The 19,802-nt window shown below is 45.9% G+C and overlaps 10 protein-coding genes across 10 annotated transcripts; 6 read left to right on the top strand and 4 right to left on the bottom strand.

The window, feature by feature from the left end:
* GLAREA_05173 (Nop) lies at positions 1 to 1,964 on the top strand (the record flags this gene model as incomplete). Its single annotated transcript, XM_008078462.1, has 2 exons — positions 1 to 119; positions 194 to 1,964. The coding sequence occupies 2 exons, from the start codon at positions 1 to 3 to the stop codon at positions 1,962 to 1,964; spliced, it is 1,890 nt and encodes a 629-aa protein (XP_008076653.1).
* A 560-nt stretch (positions 1,965 to 2,524) lies between these two features.
* On the top strand, positions 2,525 to 3,217 carry GLAREA_05172 (Ubiquitin-like protein; the record flags this gene model as incomplete). Its single annotated transcript, XM_008078461.1, has 1 exon — positions 2,525 to 3,217. One exon carries the CDS (start codon positions 2,525 to 2,527, stop codon positions 3,215 to 3,217), a length of 693 nt encoding a protein of 230 aa, XP_008076652.1.
* Positions 3,218 to 3,556: 339 nt separating this feature from the next.
* On the bottom strand, positions 3,557 to 4,083 carry GLAREA_05171 (uncharacterized protein; the record flags this gene model as incomplete). The annotated part of the gene is made up of 2 exons (XM_008078460.1): positions 3,557 to 3,578; positions 3,632 to 4,083. 2 exons carry the CDS (start codon positions 4,081 to 4,083, stop codon positions 3,557 to 3,559), a joined length of 474 nt encoding a protein of 157 aa, XP_008076651.1.
* Positions 4,084 to 4,801: 718 nt separating this feature from the next.
* Positions 4,802 to 5,260, bottom strand: GLAREA_05170 (uncharacterized protein; the record flags this gene model as incomplete). Its single annotated transcript, XM_008078459.1, has 1 exon — positions 4,802 to 5,260. The coding sequence occupies one exon, from the start codon at positions 5,258 to 5,260 to the stop codon at positions 4,802 to 4,804; it is 459 nt and encodes a 152-aa protein (XP_008076650.1).
* A 1,396-nt stretch (positions 5,261 to 6,656) lies between these two features.
* Positions 6,657 to 7,203, top strand: GLAREA_05169 (uncharacterized protein; the record flags this gene model as incomplete). Its single annotated transcript, XM_008078458.1, has 3 exons — positions 6,657 to 6,676; positions 6,739 to 6,904; positions 7,021 to 7,203. 3 exons carry the CDS (start codon positions 6,657 to 6,659, stop codon positions 7,201 to 7,203), a joined length of 369 nt encoding a protein of 122 aa, XP_008076649.1.
* Positions 7,204 to 7,965: 762 nt separating this feature from the next.
* GLAREA_05168 (Acyl-CoA N-acyltransferases (Nat)) lies at positions 7,966 to 9,965 on the top strand (the record flags this gene model as incomplete). Its single annotated transcript, XM_008078457.1, has 3 exons — positions 7,966 to 8,653; positions 9,204 to 9,591; positions 9,674 to 9,965. 3 exons carry the CDS (start codon positions 7,966 to 7,968, stop codon positions 9,963 to 9,965), a joined length of 1,368 nt encoding a protein of 455 aa, XP_008076648.1.
* A 2,094-nt stretch (positions 9,966 to 12,059) lies between these two features.
* On the bottom strand, positions 12,060 to 13,443 carry GLAREA_05167 (Chaperone J-domain-containing protein; the record flags this gene model as incomplete). Its single annotated transcript, XM_008078456.1, has 2 exons — positions 12,060 to 13,100; positions 13,150 to 13,443. The coding sequence occupies 2 exons, from the start codon at positions 13,441 to 13,443 to the stop codon at positions 12,060 to 12,062; spliced, it is 1,335 nt and encodes a 444-aa protein (XP_008076647.1).
* A 991-nt stretch (positions 13,444 to 14,434) lies between these two features.
* On the top strand, positions 14,435 to 14,877 carry GLAREA_05166 (uncharacterized protein; the record flags this gene model as incomplete). Its single annotated transcript, XM_008078455.1, has 3 exons — positions 14,435 to 14,489; positions 14,539 to 14,715; positions 14,777 to 14,877. 3 exons carry the CDS (start codon positions 14,435 to 14,437, stop codon positions 14,875 to 14,877), a joined length of 333 nt encoding a protein of 110 aa, XP_008076646.1.
* Positions 14,878 to 15,303: 426 nt separating this feature from the next.
* GLAREA_05165 (RNA-binding, RBD) lies at positions 15,304 to 16,501 on the bottom strand (the record flags this gene model as incomplete). Its single annotated transcript, XM_008078454.1, has 2 exons — positions 15,304 to 16,317; positions 16,367 to 16,501. 2 exons carry the CDS (start codon positions 16,499 to 16,501, stop codon positions 15,304 to 15,306), a joined length of 1,149 nt encoding a protein of 382 aa, XP_008076645.1.
* Positions 16,502 to 17,216: 715 nt separating this feature from the next.
* On the top strand, positions 17,217 to 18,505 carry GLAREA_05164 (S-adenosyl-L-methionine-dependent methyltransferase; the record flags this gene model as incomplete). Its single annotated transcript, XM_008078453.1, has 4 exons — positions 17,217 to 17,420; positions 17,474 to 17,508; positions 17,556 to 17,877; positions 17,927 to 18,505. The coding sequence occupies 4 exons, from the start codon at positions 17,217 to 17,219 to the stop codon at positions 18,503 to 18,505; spliced, it is 1,140 nt and encodes a 379-aa protein (XP_008076644.1).
* Between the last annotated feature and the right edge of the window lie 1,297 nt (positions 18,506 to 19,802).

Below are 19,802 nucleotides of genomic sequence, written 5' to 3'. Positions count from 1 at the left end.
ATGGGTTACTTCGTTCTCTCCGAGACGAGCGCTGGCTATGTTCTTTTCAATGCCGACAAAAGTGCTTTTAAAAACCCAGAGTCCGTTGAGACTGACACGGCAGAGGGCATTAACAAGATGTGAGTGCAATTGAGCTGCGACCTCAAATCTAAAGCTATGCGACCAAAATCTAACTTCATTTTCCTCATTACAGCTTGAAATTGAAGCATTTCGAGAAGTTCGACTCCGCTGCGACAGCTCTGGAAGAAGTCGCGTCGCTGGTGGAGGGGAAAGTGTCGCCCATGCTCGCGAACCTTTTGAATACCCTTAAAGACGAAAAAAAAGCTTCATTGGCCGTGGCGGATCCTAAACTCGGAGCTGCGATCAACAAACTCCCAGGACTCAGCTTAACACTCCTCTCCGATTCGAAATCACAGGACATATATCGTGCGATCCGCGACCACTTACCATCCTTAATCCCAGGTCTCCTACCTGAAAACATTTCAACCATGTCTCTCGGTCTTTCCCATTCTTTATCTCGACACAAGCTCAAGTTCTCGCCAGACAAGGTCGACACAATGATCGTGCAAGCGATAGCTTTACTCGACGATCTAGACAAGGAGTTGAATACCTACGCCATGAGGGTCAAGGAGTGGTACGGGTGGCATTTCCCTGAGATGGGTCGCATTGTGAACGACAATTTGGCTTACGCAAGAATCATTCTCAAGGTCGGCATGCGGTCGAACACTTCAAATACTGACCTGACCGACATTCTTCCCGAAGAAATCGAGACTGCTGTAAAATCTGCTGCTGAAGTCAGTATGGGAACTGAAATTACCGAGGAGGATTTGGACAATATCAAACTGTTAGCCGAACAAGTCGTCGGCTTTACCGAGTACCGTCAACAACTGTCAAGCTACTTGACATCTCGAATGCAAGCTATTGCACCTAATCTTACTGAGTTGGTTGGCGAGCTTGTTGGAGCAAGACTCATTGCTCATTCGGGGTCCCTCATCAACCTTGCAAAGAGTCCCGCCAGTACGATTCAAATTCTCGGAGCTGAGAAGGCGCTGTTCAGAGCGCTCAAGACCAAACATGATACACCAAAATATGGTCTTATCTACCATGCGTCTTTGGTTGGCCAAGCCACGGGAAAGAACAAGGGCAAAATTGCTCGTATGCTGGCCGCGAAAACAGCGATTGGTCTACGTGTCGATGCTCTTTCAGACTGGAGCGCTCACGGTGAAGGCAAAGGTGATGATATTGATGATGAGGAGCGCTCAATGTTGGGTGTCACCTCCCGAGCAAAGATTGAGCGCCAGCTACGACTCTTGGAAGGGAAGCCAATCTTGCCAAGGGGTGTCGCTGTTGGACCTAATGGCACTGCTGTCTCCACCCCAGGTAAATGGGAGATCAAGGAAGCCAAGAAATACAACGCTGACGCTGACGGACTTGCTGGGGACGCTCCTGCTGCCATTGAGCCTGTTTCTGAAAAGAAATCGAAGAAGGATAAGAAAGAGAAGAAATCCAAAAAGGAAGAGGCCCCTAAGAAGAAAATAATCGAGGAGATAGCTTCAGACAACGAATCTGATGGAGACGAGGAGATGGCTGATGTTTCAGCTGGCTTAGGTTTGGCTCCACCTTCATTAGATGGTACTGCAGCAAAGCCAGTTGCAACGAAATCCAAGGACAAGTCTGAGAAGAAGAAGGACAAGGAGGCGAGGAAAGCTGAGAAGAAAGCAGCAAAGGCCGTAGCGGTGGTAGCGGTAGTAACGACGCCTGCTGAGCAGGAAGATCCTGACGTGGAAGCTGCCAAAGCAGCGGGTCTGTCTCTCGAAAAATACAAGAAGAAGCAAGCGAAGAAGCAGAAGAAGGCCGAGGAAAAGGCACCTGCAACTCCTGAGGTCGCCAACGGCAAAAAGCGGAAATCTGAAGACGATGTTGAGAAATCTGAAAAGAAGAAAAAGAAGAAGAGTAAGGCTTGATTTACTTTGATTTTAAGATTTCTGTATCATAATGCTGCGATATTGAATCCCCTCTGGTGGTAGAGGTGGTTTTGGCGTATAGGATGGGTTGGCTTTGCTGTTTTGTATGGAGTCACAAAGTGGATAGTGTGCATAGGTAGTTTTCTATATGGCATAAATAAAATTTCAAAAGAATATACCCTCTAAGTTTTCGTCTTTGAATGCTCATAAATGGCTGCATCCCCCACATACCAAAGAGTAGAAACTGCAAAAGTACGCTGATTATCTATGTTTTTTTCCAGCTTCAACTCAACAAGCTCCGTTCAAAAACAAGGAGATACCTCCAAACAATAAATCTTCTTTTTTTGCTTTATGAATTTTTCTCTCCTAATTTTAACGTCAATCACTGCTGGAGGTGAACCTGTGAACGAACCTAAGAAGACATGTTATTCCGCCCGGACACCTGTCGTCAAGTTTCGCAGGGTTTAAGGACCCTTGCTCAAAATGTCCTGACCTCAGCCTTACCAAAGCATCATAATATTGCGACCATCTCTTACATCTAGAGCCATTATATACCTACCATGGCTGACAGAAGACCTCGCACAAGGTCACCTTCTCCTCGAAGATCTTCAATGCGCGACGAGCGGCCGCGAAGAAACCACAGCCGTTCAAGGTCCCGATCGCCCCATAGACGCCGAGAACCAGATCGCCGTGGAGGACGTCGAGGCGGAGGAGGGTTCCGCTGGAAAGAAAAGCGTAGACAAGATGGCGATGGTGATGGTGATAGGGAAGAAAGGGCGCCAGACCGCAATTACAGAAATAGATCGCCCAGGCGCGATGACCGTAAAGATAGAGATGAACCACCCAGAGGGCCTAGAGAATCGCGCAATGCGACATCCAGCAGTAAATCCGCCGCCAACGTCGACGATAAGTTCGATCTAGCTTCCAAATTTGGCTCTTCTACGTCTTCGAAAACACCTCAAGCGGATCCCGGGGCGAAGGCTAAGGTGGAACAAGCACCTCAAGCAACTGGGGAGCCTATGATTATTGTCCATGTCAACGATCGACTCGGTACAAAAGCTGCAATCCCTTGCTTGGCTTCTGATCCGATAAAATTGTTTAAGGCTCAGGTCGCAGCAAGAATTGGGAGACAGCCTCACGAAATTTTATTGAAAAGGCAGGGAGAGCGGCCATTTAAAGACCAGTTGACACTCGAGGACTATGGTGTTAGTAATGGGGTTCAAATCGATTTGGAAATTGACACTGGAGAGTGAGTTGGCTTGGAGCCGGGATTAAATGATATATTCGGAGTCAAGAGAACGTAGAGTACGGCTCCATTGAGCCATTGGTATTTCAGGTGCAAAACGCTACCGAGGCTCACAGCAAAAGGAACACTTCAAATGTAGGTGTCATCTTCTTGAAATGATGATTTCTGGAGTTGACGAATAAATTAGTACTACACTGCACTGAATATTCAACATCTGTATTTGATATAATTCTGTGAGGTCACGAATCAGACGCATCAAGAGATGTATCAAAGGCGACACTTTAAATTTAATTGCAACATGTTGTGACTATTGGAGCTTGGAAAAGCCTTATGTTCATGCGAGAGTTTATAAGCCATAATTCAAACCTCTGGAGATTGTTACATGACAGAACATATCGAGCAGTAATTGGAACGTACATACCTGGGTGGTAAATCCCACTTTGTTCGAAAGATAGTGGAGATTTTCCATTCTTCCTCATACGCGCGAATCGCATTCATTCTATACTGCTGGATTCGGTAGTCTCCTGCATCCCACGACAGTGATTCGCCTGTCTCGGAACTATAGAAGTGCACCGAGGCGATGCCATGGAGTCTCAAAAGAAGCTCAACATGACGATTCCCATGTGCCGCTAAGCGAATGATGGTTGTTTCGTTCAGCCTTGAATAATATTTGAGTTTCAAGAGCTGAGGTTTAATCTGAAGGTGTCTTGCAGTAAGCGGGATCAGCCTCCCATGCACGAAAATGTCGCTGTCGATGTTCGTGTTGATTTCTAGGGAGGGTTGGGCTTGAGCTGGCGGTGGAGTTTCACGTTCTGGCGGATCGTCAAAATAACTCCAGGAAGGCGGTGGCAGGTTGTAATCAACTGTCGCCATTACGAGTACGGCGGCATCCATATGATGGAGGCTTCAATAGACTGCAGTTCATCTGAGGCTGTGCGTTTATACAAGTGTTGTGAAAGGACATTGTTATGACAATGGTGATTGTTTTGTCTTTGTTCAACAACCCTGACGTCCGCCTATGTTATCTTTGTTGTCTTTGTCTTGCGCTAGATGACTGGAGTTGACCATAATCATGGATGGTAGCATCAAGCCCGACACGAGAATGACTCCTGTTCTTTAGTAGTCCGCTGGGAAGAACCAATTCAGTACTACACATCAGCGACGGCTATCATTAACTCGTAGCCCAGTCCACGATGGATGTAGCAGTTTTCGAGATATCCTTTCATAGCATAAGATTCTCTTGCCTCAGGTGGTAAGGGACATTGTCTTGCTAGCGGTGCCATTTTTGAAAACCGTTCCATCTCTCATTCCTTTCGCTTCATTCTCCTAGGTTCTTTTCGTCGTCTCTCCCGGTATTTGAGAAACACAAAGCTTGGTTCGAAAACGTAATAGCACTAAATGCTTATGTCACATCCACAAATCCTGGTATATCATTCTAAGCATAGCCGTCTCCGCAGGCCACGCATCAACAGCCTGAACAACCTTACTGCACCAATCATCATCCCATGAGAAACCCAGAAAGGAAGCAAAATATTCCCAGTAAACTGGATACCACCCTGACGCCTCCCAGTCTACTAGTGATACCCTGTAATCAGTCTTGCCACCCATGTCTGACACTTTCTCGACCAAAATGTTCTTCCGTTGCAAATCCGAGTGAGTAAAGACGGGTTTCCTTCCACCAACAGAAAGGGCAGGAAGTAATTTGCTCTTGAAAAAAGTCCGCAAGGTACGAGTAGCGCCCATTATCTTTTGCCGTAAGTTTAGATTTTTTGACGAGTCCTTGGATGAGCGCATGCTCGCCGGTGTAGGGACCTGAGATTTCCTCTGGGTATTCGGGCCAATAGAATAGATGATGCGGTATGTGACGCTTATCTACAGAACCGAAAAAGTCTGGGGGTGGGATAGTACGAATGACATCGAGAATTGATCGAGTCTTTTGAAGAATCGTGGTTTTGTCTGCTTCGGGTAGCGACGGCCAAAGTGCATCGAGCGGTTGGCCTGGTAGACGTTCCATCACAACAAAGAGCGTGCCATCAGATTCTTTCCACATGGCATACAATCGAGGCGCGAAAGATCCGACATTATTCTCCTCGAGAAAAAGCAGATTCTGGCCTTCGATTTGGTCATTGAGACGGCTGTATTTTGCAATAAAGTGTTGGCCAACATCTACAACTTTCCTTTCTGCTCAAGCTTCGGCTCCCTTGAGGATTTCTTTTGAAGCTAGGATCTCTGAGGCAGTGGGTATTATTGCAGGTAACTCACCTGGGGCTCGAAAGTATGGGAGTTCTAAAGTCGAGCTCATGTTAGGGGCTGTCGAGGTAATTGACGTCTGATGAGGCTGGAATCGGATGAGTAGCTGGAAGTGAAGCAGTTTCACTCGTTTGCAAACCAGAAGTTCTCAATATTGTTGTTAATGGAAATGTTCTCATTCACTCTTTATACTAATAAACTCGATTCCCCTGTCCGTTGCTGCTAAGTGAGTTTGTAACGTCACGTGTACTTCTCTCCTTATCAAACGGGCATTCAATTGACGTCTAGTAACTAGTTTTAAACTTTTAAACGGCGTTTGTCTTTTATTTCGAGTTTTCTAGTCTTGTTAACAAGGTAATAGTCGATTTCGTCAGATTTAACGTTACGATTACCGATTCTCTATACCTAGCAAGAAGGTAAATTCTTTCACCTACCTAGGTAGCTGCGAAATTAAGTATTCTACTTTTAACACATAGACTGACCCTGCTATTAAACAACTTACCCTAGAATAATATTGAGCAAGAATTTATGGACAAAGGCCAGCTTTCAATTTCTTATAGATATACTCGGTTGCAATAACTTCTAAAATCTACCTAAAGTCAAATACGCAAAAGACCTAAAAATGAGAATTCTAATCTCAACCTATACGACTTATTTCCTTACCGAACCATCAACAAGAAGAATCTCAATTCCCACCTCACCCCCGTTCACCCTCAACCCCTATCCCAACACACAACTCTCGCTTAAAACACTCCAAGATGCCAAAAAAAATCCAAAAACATACAACAGCAGGTATTCGCTGGTGGTCACCCACCCAACTACTAATCTGCCGATCTGAGGCTTGTGTATGGCAGAGCGGACGGGATGCCCAATTCTCCTCAGTCTGTGGTCGTATGTGAAAGCAAAAATTCAAAATAACAGTTATAATGATTGAATATTTGGATCCGCTAAAGTCTGCCTCATGCACCGATTATAAACCATTCTTAGATAGATCCGTCCATTCTCGTCTAACTCATGTTTCAATTATAACCATGTCCCAAGTATAGTACAGTGAACTTATACTTGTTTTCGCTGCCCAGCTTTCACGGAGACAATGACGTCAGCCCGCCTTGGAATAAACATTGTTTCTTCAGAATATATAATTACTAGTCTACACTTGATCTAAAATCTCTCTACTACGTTCCTCAAACCTAATAATGTCACAGGTCCAGAAAATGTACTTTACCCCCCGCCCCTCGTTCTCAAAACCCACCCTCACTAACATGTGCGCCCTATTAGCGCAGGAGGAGTGATCGCAGCCCTAGGGGGCGTATACGCATACAGCACGCTGTCCACGACAAGGGTATCAGGTGTAGACACGCAAGCCGATGTTGCCGCCGTTAAGCCCCGATCCAGGCCCGAGGAGAAGGTCCGGAGGGAGTACGATGACGACCATCCCAAACCAGTATGCAGCCCTGCGATAGCGCTCCGCGTCCCTTGAGATGTCCGTCCAGGCACAGATGTCTCGGGATCGCAAGGTCACGAGATGGTGCGATGCTTACTTGTGCTAACGAGTAGTAGGTGGAGGATAGACACGGGAACACCGTGATGAAGCATTCGATCGCGGCCGAGAAGAACCAGCACATGGTTCGCCAGGGCGTGTTCTCGGGCAAGGAGTTTGATAATCATGAGCAGAAGCATTCGGCGAATCCGTGTGATGATTTTGAGACTATTGAGAAGCAAAAGAAAGATGGGAAGAAGTGAAGTCAGCCATCTCTGGAGCGAGTTGGTGGGTTTGAAACGAGGAGGACTGCGGGAACCGGGTGTATGCCTGGGAGCTTGGAAGATGATAGTGCATTGGAGTTGTATACTATATTAGGATGGATCAGGAGAGTATGGAGATCTTGGTGACGAAGATCGTGGAATGATAAATAATAAATATATGAGAAGAGAGTTTCATACGAAAGTCCCTACTGAGACCTCCATTGAGTTATCCACAACAACTGATATACCTGTTAGTTGGACTAAAGGCGATAGAAAGTCAAGGCGGCAGCACATATCCATGCCCAAAACTCAATTCTGCAAATATAGCTTCAGCTTTGTGTTTAACTTTCATGAGATGAATCTCGGGATTTCTGTCTAATACTCCAACGATTATAATTACGATTATAACTAATTACAATATTTCTAGTCGCAAATATAACGTTGATAATTAAGACGAATACTAATTTCAAAGTCTATATTCATTATATTCGTTAGGCAGACACACACTTACTACCAACTTTGCAATACATTATCCTTAGGTACTCAAAAAAGTGTCGAAATACCTCTTTGTTTGTTATACATACAGTTAAAACTCCTCTGCCTCTAGTACTAATTTAGATTCGGCGAACACCTTATTTGTACGTCCTCGCCGCACGACGACATTGTCGCTACGCAAAGTACCGCAATACATTTTAGTCCTAGAGTTTCAACGTTACAATAAGAAATGTTCTAAAGAGTGGGGTAAGCCCCATTCTTCCGATCATGCGTGACCCATTCTTCCATAACCCATCTCATCCTTTCAAAAACCTCACCTCATGTTATCCGCACATTCAATATCAACTTGACTATAATGCAAAAGCCCCATCACCTACAAAGCCACATCCAAGTTTCTGTCCAAAAGCAATGAGCATAAATCTTATCATTCGTCCGGCAGCCCTCCCAGACGCAGCAGCCATAGCTAAGCTCCATATCACCGCCCGACAAGAGACCTACCGCGGCATGATCCCAGACTCTAAACTCGACGCCGAGCTTGATGTTAGCGCACGCGAGACATCATGGATCTCTATTCTTACAGCCCCTAAGTCGCTTGTATTTGTAGCTCTCTTAGATGGAGAAGTCTGTGGGTTTGTTAGCGGTGGGATAACGGACGACGTTGTTTATTTCCCTGATAATGAGGATAGAAAATTTGATGGGGAGATCTGGGCTATTTATCTCTTAGGACGCGTGCAAGGGAAGGGAATTGGAAAAGCGTTGGTGAAAGCGATGGCGGAGAGGCTTAGTAGGGAGGGGTGTGAGAGTGTAATTGTTTGGGGGTTGGAGAGAAATCAGGGGGCGAAGGGGTTTTATGAGCGCTTAGGGGGTAAGGAAGTAGCGAAGAAGATGATGGTTATAGCGGACACTAATCTAGAAGAGGTGGCGTACGGGTGGGAAGATATAAGGTCTTTAGTGAGTAAGTAATTATAGAATAAGCTATTAAACAAGAACGTCAGTTACCAAGCCGACAGTTGACAAATAAGAAAATTCCGGCAAAAAGCCCATTTGGTCAGGCCGTTAACGGTGAGCAGGCGGGAATCAGGCGCTAGAGGATCCCTACTAGCAAAATCCACTTCGCCTTGTCAACTTGCTCACGAATCCCCACGATTCCATTTTTGTATAATACATACGTCCTTTATCTCCCGCTGGGTCTTAAGGACTAAGGGGTCCTTGGACACTTCGGCTTTAAGAGATACTTCCCTTCTAGTTAAAATTGTTTCCACATCTAGCATTTCTATTGGTGGATTATACAGAGTTACATGGATAATAGTGGAGATTAGTCACAGTCCCATAGTCTAGGGACCCCTTAGTCCTTAAGACGCAGCGGGAGTTATGGCCTATATATATACGGTCCTTTGCTCCTAGTCAGCACCTCAGTGCTCACAAATCGTACTCCTCCAACGTTACTAGGGCAGCAAACGCTTCTGTCCCGAAAGTTAAGTTAATATCAAATCTGACCATGGCAGCTGTTCCGGTGATTGTTCCCCATGCCCAAGACTCGGCGCTCCTGTCCGAAAGACAGACACGAAGGAGATTCGAGAAAGTGATCGTCGAAAGAGGCTTCGAAGGCAACATAACCGTGACTCCAGATCCTGGCGAAGCTACGAAACTCGCACATCTTGAACACCTAAGCACCTCGCACTGGGGGGAAAAGGATAGCCGTATGGTATTCTGGGCCAGCAGCTATACGATTACAGCCAGGCTTGATACCACCTCAGGTATCGGAATAGTGAGCCGAAATAGTCCAGATCCTGACCAGTGGGTATGGGGCGCATACCGTGTAATAGGTCAGGTCGATGCTCAGATGGCGGACATTTTAGCAGTGGGAATGGCGCTTAGGATTGCTAAGGACGAGTGCGATAGGCTAGTAGGAATGGAAATGCCTTCGAAAGTGGTGGTCTATTCGAGCGCTAGGGATGCACTTATGAGAATTCAGGAATCCAACTTTGTCGCGTTTTCGGGTGGTTGAAGCTGGCATAGTGGCAGCATACTTCATCAGAGCGCTTGGGATCGACGTAGAACTCCGTTGGATTCCTGATGGGTGCGAAATTGACGATGCCCTTGAGTCGAATCGTGCTGCCAATGAAGGCGCTAAACACGAGCCTCCTCTCAAGGGGCCTGATGCTTTCATCAAGGACGCTCAAGCAGAATATAAACATAGGGAGAAGATGAAATTCCGGAAGAAAGAAGCAAAACAGAGGAAGCAAAGAGTGTGTAAAAAGAGATAGCAGGTTTCGTTTCTGTTAATGAAGTACTTTCTTCTTCTGTGTTACATCCTTCAGGCCATCAATGTCTTAGGACATCTTTCCAATGTACGCCCGAGTCTTAGATCCCCTGGCACACATGGCACCCACCATAACTCCAGTTTCCCTTTCCCTGTCTTGTAGAGAACTGACATGTTTTGTTGTCGCAGGAGGGCTTAGAAAGTTGCATCCATTGATGGTGACAGCCAGTGAGGGTCGAAGGCCTTATGGTGCGGAGAAGGACGTAGTATAGCGGTAGCAGGCTACCTAGAAAAGTCCGTTCTTTTCGTCAGCGCGACCGCTTAGTAGGTGTCGAAAGAAGCCCGAAGGAAAAAACGCCGCCTGACGTCCACCCCCCAGATGCAACGGAGTCGAAGCGCCCTTCCGGCGTCCCAACCTCCCCGGAGTGCACCCCCCTTAGGAGCGGGAAAATGGAGAACAAGTTCCCCTACCTTTTGTCTGGACCGTGAAGGATCTGCCGCGCCGGTGGAGTGACTGCACTTGGTGAGCCGAAGAATCTCAGACTGGGAGAGGCACCAGCCAAGAACGGCGAGTTGACTAAAGAAGACATACCATTCGTGATATAGAGCTACAGTCAGATGCTTTGGGAAATACTGTGCTATTGGAGCTTCGAAAAAGCAGCCAATTGTTCTTATGATTCAAAGTGAAGGGGTTTTGGAGAAGTATCGATCAACGTGGGCAAGTGAGAAACATTGAGGAGCGACGACGAGCATGGCGGAAGCCCTCAGATGGGGATTCGTGATGGGCATACAGGCTAAGAAGCGTGCGGAAGGAACCTTCACATGATGTATCATATGTGCGTTCGCCGGCGGAAAGAACGCTGTGGCGTGTATGCACTCAGATCTCCCGAATTTATGGAAGTTACATATCAAACCGGGCCATGAAAGCCCCAAAGCCTTGCTGGGCTAAGCAGAAAACAGACCTGACATCACGTACTTGTTTGCGGCCCGACAAGCGGCCAAGCTTCCAGATAATCTTTTCTAAAGCGCTTTAAAAGAAAGTGGATAATTTGCGCTGAGCTGCTACAACATGCGACAAATCCTGTATTTTTTCCAAACCATTCCTGATTTCCCTATTCCTCATTTGATATTAGGTGGAAGCCATTGCACTCCTAGGACCTACGGTTTGGGACCTAATCACTACAAAACCTCAACGGTGCTCAATTAGTAGAGCAAATCAGGGGTCTCTTTAAAGCAATGTTCACTAAAATCTATATTCACAACATTTGACATCTGTTTGATCTCAGGTCTCCAATCTCAATTTCGATTTTCAAGAAAGGCCGCGCGAAATCTAATAACCTACTGTCACAAAGGCCGAAATTCAAGAACTATTTATAGCTGAAAGCGCCGATCAATAGTTAAAGTACAATAAACAGTAGGGATAGCCCAATTCTCCTTAGTCTGTGGTCGTATGTGACAGAAGCGCTTGATTTTTAGGTACATTAAGCAAAGCGCAAAAGCCGTGTCAGTAGCGAAAAAATGGGTTCATGAGGTAGGAAGATGGATTGGTGCAGTTGGAAGTGGATCAAGAGATAACTGGCTGTAGTTTGAATGTATACCAAATATTTACGTTTAGTGAGAGTGCCAAATAGAATAAGTATAGGGAGGTGTTGTGAGAAAGGAGGTGATTCGGATGACTTCAGCGAGAATTTTATCCATTCGCAACACTACGGGTAACTTAAGATATAGTCTTGTGTCTTTGGGGTAAAGGCTAAACAGCCAAACTCTATATATATACTATAAACGGCAGACTGCTTTTCATCGTTAATCTGACCTTCTACAGTAAGCAATCAGCGAAAGTTAGGGCAAAGAACTAAACCACAAATCACGTTTTATACCTTTTTAACTTACATGAAATTCCAAGATAATCGGAATTACAGGGTCAAGATGTGAATGAAATGATCACCGAATGAAAGTTCTCACTCTTTCAGTGTTGGTAAAATAATAGTCATGACGGCAGCATACAAAGAACGAATAGACAAGAAATTCGATTAGTCTAAGTCCTTCAACCCTCAATCTAAATCTAGCGCGAACACATCTCTTTTAATCGAACATCAATCTAAGCGAGACCCTTAGCGTCTCCGTCCTTGATCTTACCAGCTTCAACAAGTCTCTTCACCTCACCTGACCAGACGCCCTTGATCTCATCTGCAACCTTAAGACCGTTCAATTTGGCGGCAAGAGCGGCGGTCTCATCAGCATCAATCTTTCCTTGAATGAGCTCAACATCGTTCAAGACAGAATCAATGATAGAGGCGGGAGGAGCGCCAGTGACGAAATAGTTGGCGTCCTTGACACTTCCTTTCATGACACGTCTGTTCTTCTTAATGGCAGCCTTTGCAGCCTCTTTTGCCTTCTTGCCCTGCTCCTTATCGACCTTGGCCTTCTCCTCTGCCTCTTTAGCAGCCTTTGCAGCAGAAGCCTTAGCAGCTTCAGCATCCTCCTTGGCTTTCTTCTCAGCGGCTTCCTTATCGAGTCGCTTCTTGTTTTTAGATGCATTGGCTTCCTGACGGAATCTCTTGATACGCTCATCACCAGCCATCGCATCATCTACCAATTTACGTAGACGAGCAGTGTCCTCGCTCTTCTTCTTCTTACGAGCGTTGTTGTTTTTGCGCTCCATGTGGCGCTTCTGGTCTCGGTTCTCGTTGTCGTCAGGAACATCCTCATCCTGGTACTCGAAAGATCGCCATGAGTCAAAGTTGTAAAAGAAGTTGTAGAAGGTATCAACGACATCTTGGGTGCTGTCCTTGTCGCCGAATTTTGGAACAGGCTGGGTTTTGGAGAAACGTCCCTCAGCCTTGAAGACTCGACTCCATAGCTTGTAGAAGTCTCCATCCTTCGCCTGCTTCTTGGTTGGTGGTTCCACATCGGCATTCTCGTCGACGGAATCGAATTGGCGACGCTTGACTGGGTCGAGAAGAACTTCGGTAGCTTTCTGGATACACTTGAAGAAGCTATCGTCTTCAGTGCTTCCAGCTGCAGCCTTCTTATCGGGGTGATGACGAAGGACCTTCTTGCGGTGGGCGCGCTTGATCTGGTCTTCGGTCGCTCTGTAACGGTATTTCGAGAGACCAAGGACAGCATAGTGATCTTGTGACTGAGAAAATGTTAGACCGAAATGCAAACCGGATTCCTACTTAACATACCTTCCAGTCTTTTGCGTCGCGGGACAACATCATTGGGTCCTCGGGTTCACTGATCTCTCCAGAATCATCCTCCTCGACCTTCTTCGCATTTTCTTGTGCTTGAATTCGGTCATCTTCAGAAAAGGTACGCTTATGGCGGGCACGGCGAGCGTGTGCTAGGAAGTGAGGTCCAACAGGTTCGATACTTCGTTGCGTGGCAGCGGAAAGGTTACCGATAGCTTTGAAATCTTTTTCACCAGTCCAGCCTTCCGGCAGGATAGGAAGTGGAAGCGTGACTTGAGCGTGAGAAGCCATTGTTTCTTGATCGAGAAACTATCGGATTTTCGAGCCTCCAAAAAAAGATTGAAACCAACGGTGGATCTTCGGAGTACTGTTGTGCACTAGCGCCAATTTTCTAATTTGACACGTGATGTAAAACCACCTCGATCGTGTTTCTTCATTCGGAGGAAGCGTCTCCTGTCTCAGATTGCTATTTCTCGAGTAATTCAATTAGAAGCCAGCGTTGTACCATCTTTTCGGTAAGTTTTCAAGCCTCTACTCTGTCTTCTCTGCTAACATTTCTGGCTAGGGACATCCTAACATACATAAGCGTCTCGATTGAAAGGTCAACGACTTAGTCTCTCGGTCGGGCTTAGGCTTAAAGCTCAGATCAATATTCTCATACTTCCTGTATCTTACTTAGGTACGCAGTTTTGGTTTTTTTGCTTGAAGTCATCACATCTGAATATGAAAATTCCATGTTTCTCTTGAGCCAGTGCTGCATCTTTCCCGCTCGATGAGACAGAATCTCCGTGAGGGTCAAGTTGCCATTGCTCAGTGCATATCTACAACATAGAGCTTGGTGAGTTTGGGTTCTGATGAGGTAGTGCCTCTCAAGACTGGGGACTATGAATAAAACTTTATTACTCCTGATTTCGACCGTACTCACTCATTATGCCTTCCCGTTCATTGTCATTCATACATTATTACCACATGTAGCAACTTCGTATACTGGCAGGAAACCCATCTTAGTCTACCATGAGCGTAACTGAGCTACGAATTTCATTCATTATTCATTCATTATTCATTCATTCCATTTCATCATCACAAGATAGCTCGAACGACGCTCCCTTGTTTCATACTAAATGGCATTATTCAATTCGAAAGCACAGTTGGAGGGAAAAGATCATCTCATTCTTTACTCCATTCTTTCAATAGATATGGACTCACACGAGCCAATATTCTTGTCACACATATTGAACATTTGAAAGCCTTACTAATCCACGTGCACAACAGACCTCCCATCATGTCACTAGCAACCTACAGACAAATTCTCCGCTCCGCGCGAATAGCATTCCAAGGTGCGCCCCCCTCCCCTCTCCCCTATCCCCCCCAACCTAACACTCCCAGGCGACGCACCCGTCCTCCAAGCCGCCAAAAAAGAAGCCCGCTCCGCCTTCCAGCGATATAAAGATCTCTCACCAAACGACCCAGCAGTCATAGCCGCAGTAGAGCACGGCGAGCAGGTCGCCAAGATTCTGTTGGAGAATATCGTGCAGGGAAAGAATATTGGGGAGGATAGATATAGTAAGTATTCCGGTGTAAGCCGAATGAAGTGGAAGAATGGGGAGATTAACGAAGGGTTTAGAGTTGAGAATACATGAACACACAGAGAGAGGCGATAATGATACGATCAAGATGCCTAATGGGCAGAAGGTAGTCATTGATGGGAAGAAGTGTTCTGATTGATGAGTTGAGCACGTGAGTGGAAGGGGAGATGTATATCATGAAGTAGGCTGTAATAATTGTGTATAATATGGCAGATTTGATAACTAAGCGTTTCATGTTGCGCTTTTGATTATATACTACACTACTAAACACTCCTGCAAAGGCCGTTTTGATTTCAGTACGCCCTTTGGAATCACCTAGTCTAATGCCCTCCTGAGCCACTAGACTTCGTCAATTTGGCGTCTCGATCTGTTGAGTCCCCCGTAGCGCACTGACTCGAGCCCTTTATTCTCACTGTTACCATCCTTTGTGCCCCTTCTGTGAAGTGGCGTATAGTTTCTGTATGTGCCGTCCGTTTACAAGAAGGCATTTAGTAGGTGCATATCTCTTCCCGAAACGAGTGCGAGTCCGCGGCTTGCTGATTGTTTGTTGGCCTACTCTGGATTTTCAGTTTCCTGCTAAGCTGGCATACTGAACATCGTCACCTCCAGGAGGCGCCGCAACAGCAGTCATGTTCGCCAAATCGTCTTGAGGTGCTGGTTGAAGGTAGCCTCCTCCTTGCCTACCGCCTGCATTCCCATTCTGCGAAGGGCTCGCGAAAGCATGCCGACCTTCTCTTCCAATTGCTGCCCTTTCGTCCTTATCCATCGTACCAATTGGTTTTGGTCTACCCCACTGAACTCTCAAAGGACATCCAGCAATAATTGCTCTTCCCTGGCATGCCGCAGCTGCCGCTTCTGCACCCTCCCTCGTTGCGTAATTAATAAATGCGCAATGTGACATATGTGAGCAGACTAACGACCGAAGCTTGCCATATGGGGTAAAGAAATCTCGGATCTTATGCTCAGGCAGATCATCCTCAACACCGGTAACAAAAAGAGACTGGATACTGGTATCTGCAGGAGGGGCTATATCTTGCGGTCCAGGTGGTAATTGTGCTGCACTTGGAAACGCCCTCCCCCCTCGTGCCCCTCCTCTTCCACCTCTCGTAGTTCCTCTGGGTGCTCCACCACCCCTGGTATCTCGTGTTCGTATGGGCCCTGGACCCCCTGTTGTCAACGCCATGGAAGTTCCGCTTGCTCCCTCTCCACGCGCATCGTCACTAGGCGCCTCGAGTCTTCGTTGTTTCTTGAAATATGGCTGACTGTTTGCCAGTCTCCTCAGCAGTTCCCTTGCCTTTTCATCGGTCTTTTCGTATGCTTCGGTCCCTCCTCGCCCGTCTTCTATTTCAGCTTCATGGTTTTGTGCGTAATATTCTCTGTTGACTTCACTCTGTGGCCCAGGCGCAATCATTTTCAACGCTGCATCTCGAACTACTATAGGAAGCCCGAATGACAGATCCAACATGCAGCATTGACAACAGTTCTTAAGGCGCGCGCATGTGAGGCATATATTTGTGCGCTTGCTTCGTGCAGTTCTATCCGGTTTCCACCGAAAATCTGTAAATGGACGAGTACAAATCTGAATGATATTAGCATCGCATCAATGGAAAAGGCTCGAGGATACGTACTTTGCATTGTTCGCCAGCATCCTGCTTGATCATTTGGACGTAGGGATTGTCTGGTAAACAACTTTCGCAGACCGACGGGAAGTCTGTAGTTTCCCATCCCGAGCGATTCAAATCTTGTTTGATTTGTGGAGGCATGTTGAAGGGTTCTCAGGGAGTACGCAAATGTGACCAGACGTTCTGCCTCGCAATGTAAGATTACCTTTGAGCAGTTCAAGTCTCGAATCCTAGTGTTTCGTAGAGAGTGACGTGGGGTGCAAGGCTGAGAGGCGATGATTTGAAAGACGTTTGGCAGAACGCTGACAGTTGACGCAAGGCTTCGAAATTCCAGCTTTCGAGAAAGAGTGGTGCTAAAGAGCCCCTCTTATTTGATAAGGCTACGTTAATGAGCCACACTGCAGCCACACCAACCGACCTTCTACAACAAACTTGCTGCTCATCCTTCAGCCGACAACCTGAGCGTTCCAGGTTTCTCCAAGGTTGGTTTTTGGACCTGCATAAACAGTCTTACAAGTCCCGAATACGAATTTATATCTCATCTCGAAGTCAACCGGTTTCCCTCCAACTCTATTTATTCAACCACATTGAGCGATTGCAGCTCACCGCCTGGCCTCAGGCATTCACACGAATACGAAGCTAACGGAAGCCATCCCGCTTTTGGTAAGATGGACCTGCCAAGACCATTTTGCCCCCTTGCGCGTTCTCTGTCCAGCAGATTGCGCTGTGGTAAATAAATTTACTTAAGGGGAACCAATTCCATACAAATTCAACAACTCCAAGATTTCTGCTTTTCAACAAGACCAATCTCTTTGTTACTCACTCTACTTTTGTTTATATCTCACAAAATATCACAATGGCACCATCTAAGCTTGAAACCGAGGACCATTCTCGAGATGCCGCTTTCAACAAGGCTATGCACAAGGACTCTTCTACCGCCAAAGGAGGGTTCAGCGCAATGATGAAGAAGGACAAAGTCGCACAGAAAGCTGCTGTTGACGAATACTTCAAGCATTGGGATAACAAGACTGCGAAAGACGAGACTGCCGCAGACAGAGAGGTTTGTTGCGGAAAACTGGTTCTAGTATACGGGTTCTAATTATTTCTCAATAGTCGCGAAAAGCAGAATACGCCACACTTACAAGACAGTAAGCATGCAACCTCCGACTTATATGATTATACTAACGCTATATAGTTACTACAACCTCGCTACAGATATTTACGAATATGGTTGGGGTCAGTCATTCCATTTCTGCCGTTTCGCATACGGTGAAGGTTTCTACCAGGCCATTGCCCGCCACGAACATTACCTCGCTGCCAAAATTGGTATCAAGGACGGAGACAAAGTTCTAGACGTTGGATGTGGAGTCGGTGGACCTGCGAGAGAAATTGCGAAATTCAGTGGTGCTCACATTACTGGATTGAACAACAACGATTACCAGATTGAGCGTGCTACCCACTATGCGGCAAAGGAGGGAATGTCGAATCAGCTTAAATTCGTCAAGGGTGATTTCATGGTGAGTAACCCAATCCTCTATCCTGGTATAATTGCTAATATTTAAGCAGCAAATGTCCTTTGAGCCAGAAACTTTTGACTGCGTCTACGCCATCGAAGCTACCGTCCACGCTCCAAGTCTCGAGGGTGTTTACTCCCAAATCTACCGTGTTCTGAAGCCCGGTGGAGTTTTCGGTGTTTATGAATGGCTGATGACTGACAACTATGATAACAACAACGAGCACCACCGCGCAATCCGATTAGGTATCGAGCAGGGAGACGGAATCTCAAATATGGTCAAGATCTCCGAAGGTATTGCTGCCATCAAAGCCGCTGGTTTCGAGTTGGAGCTTCACGAGGATCTGGCGAAACGACCAGACGCAACACCATGGTATTACCCTCTCGCTGGTGATTTCTCCATGATGGGCACATACAAGGATTTCCTCACCATTGCTAGAATGACATGGTGGGGCCGTGGTATTGCTCACAAATTCATCGCTGCTCTTGAGATGGTCGGACTTGCTCCAGGTGGAACACAAAAGACAGCCGACAGTTTCGCCGTTGCTGCTGATTGTTTAGTTGCTGGTGCCAAGGAGGATCTGTTTACTCCTATGTACTTGATGGTTGCACGAAAGCCTCTTAACAAGTAGGGTGGTGTGTTTTCATGATTCGTTTCTCTTGGTTTTAGTATTAGGGAGCATCTGATGGGTGCTAAACTTGTGTATAGGCTGCATGTTGTTTTGAAAGTTTGGGGCGTGGTTCTCCGTCACCGGCTCTTGTTCATGAGGAGATGAAGTATATATCTACCTAACAAGTACATGACAAGAAGCCAATGAGGCCAGTGGATAGCGAAATTTAGACTTAATATACCTAATTACATACTGTTAAAATATCAGTCTGCTTGTCAGTACTACATACGAGCTTCTTGTGTCAACTGGTTATATCTTGATCAATACAATTCTGTCAACTCACCGAATCATTTCGACTCCAATTAACATAGCCAATCGAGAGATACAGGTTCGGAACTAAGTCAGCATAAGTGCTTAGCCTCTAATACTTTGTTCTGGTTACGTTTTCGTTGCACGTCCATCAAATGGGTATGACATTGATGCTGTCGACTCGTTATGAGTTAATCTTTTGTTGTACCTGGCAGTGACGCGAGATTATACACCCATCCTGCTTCCTACATCGTATTGACAAAAACAAGGGGTAATCACAGCAACTTGTTAAAGCGAACAATTCATTGCTATCACTTAAATACTGGGAGGGTTCTTGTGTACTTGGATATTTTCGAATTTTGTTAGAGATGCGGTTTTGGTCTATATGTTTAAAATGCCATTGTAGTGTCTTGATTCACGCGGAAAACATCCAGACTATTAGTTATAGGCAATCTATGGTTAGCAGTAATTTTTGTTTCTACTGCAATTTCGGCTAGAATGACCTAATCATTGATTAAATGTGGTATATATTGTTGCCGGAACAGTTTTTAGCGGTCTGATCTGGCCTCGCTTAAATTCCATCATTAGGGGGGGGACCTCAGGGTTGCGGGCAATTATCACTTATTTCTGGTGTGTGCATATTCTTGTGTGTGTACAGTAATGAGGTTGAAACTTCTTTATTCTTTTTCTTTTATTTTCTAACAAATGGCATAAAAGCAATAGGTTACAAACAACTAATGAGTGACTTCATATTGACCCTTGCCAAGAACTTTGGCTTCCACTTCATCAGTGGTTGAGAAACTTCATCAACTTTCTAACATTTAATTAGAGATGGAAAAGCCTTGCGGCTTACGCCCAAGAGCCTACCTTTGAAAATCCATTCAAACACTGAGAAAAACATGGAAACGCAGTTAAACCCTACTGAACAAAGATCCATGCACGTCTTTCAAACCTCTCAAAAGTACTCGTTTAGACCTCCCCAACAGAAGAAGCCTCACTGTCACTCCAC

Source organism: Glarea lozoyensis, assembly GCF_000409485.1.
Source record: "Glarea lozoyensis ATCC 20868 chromosome Unknown GLAREA10, whole genome shotgun sequence".
Classification (NCBI taxonomy): domain Eukaryota; kingdom Fungi; phylum Ascomycota; class Leotiomycetes; order Helotiales; family Helotiaceae; genus Glarea; species Glarea lozoyensis.
Note: the sequence above shows the minus strand (reverse complement) of the source record. Positions and strands in the feature narration are given on the sequence as shown.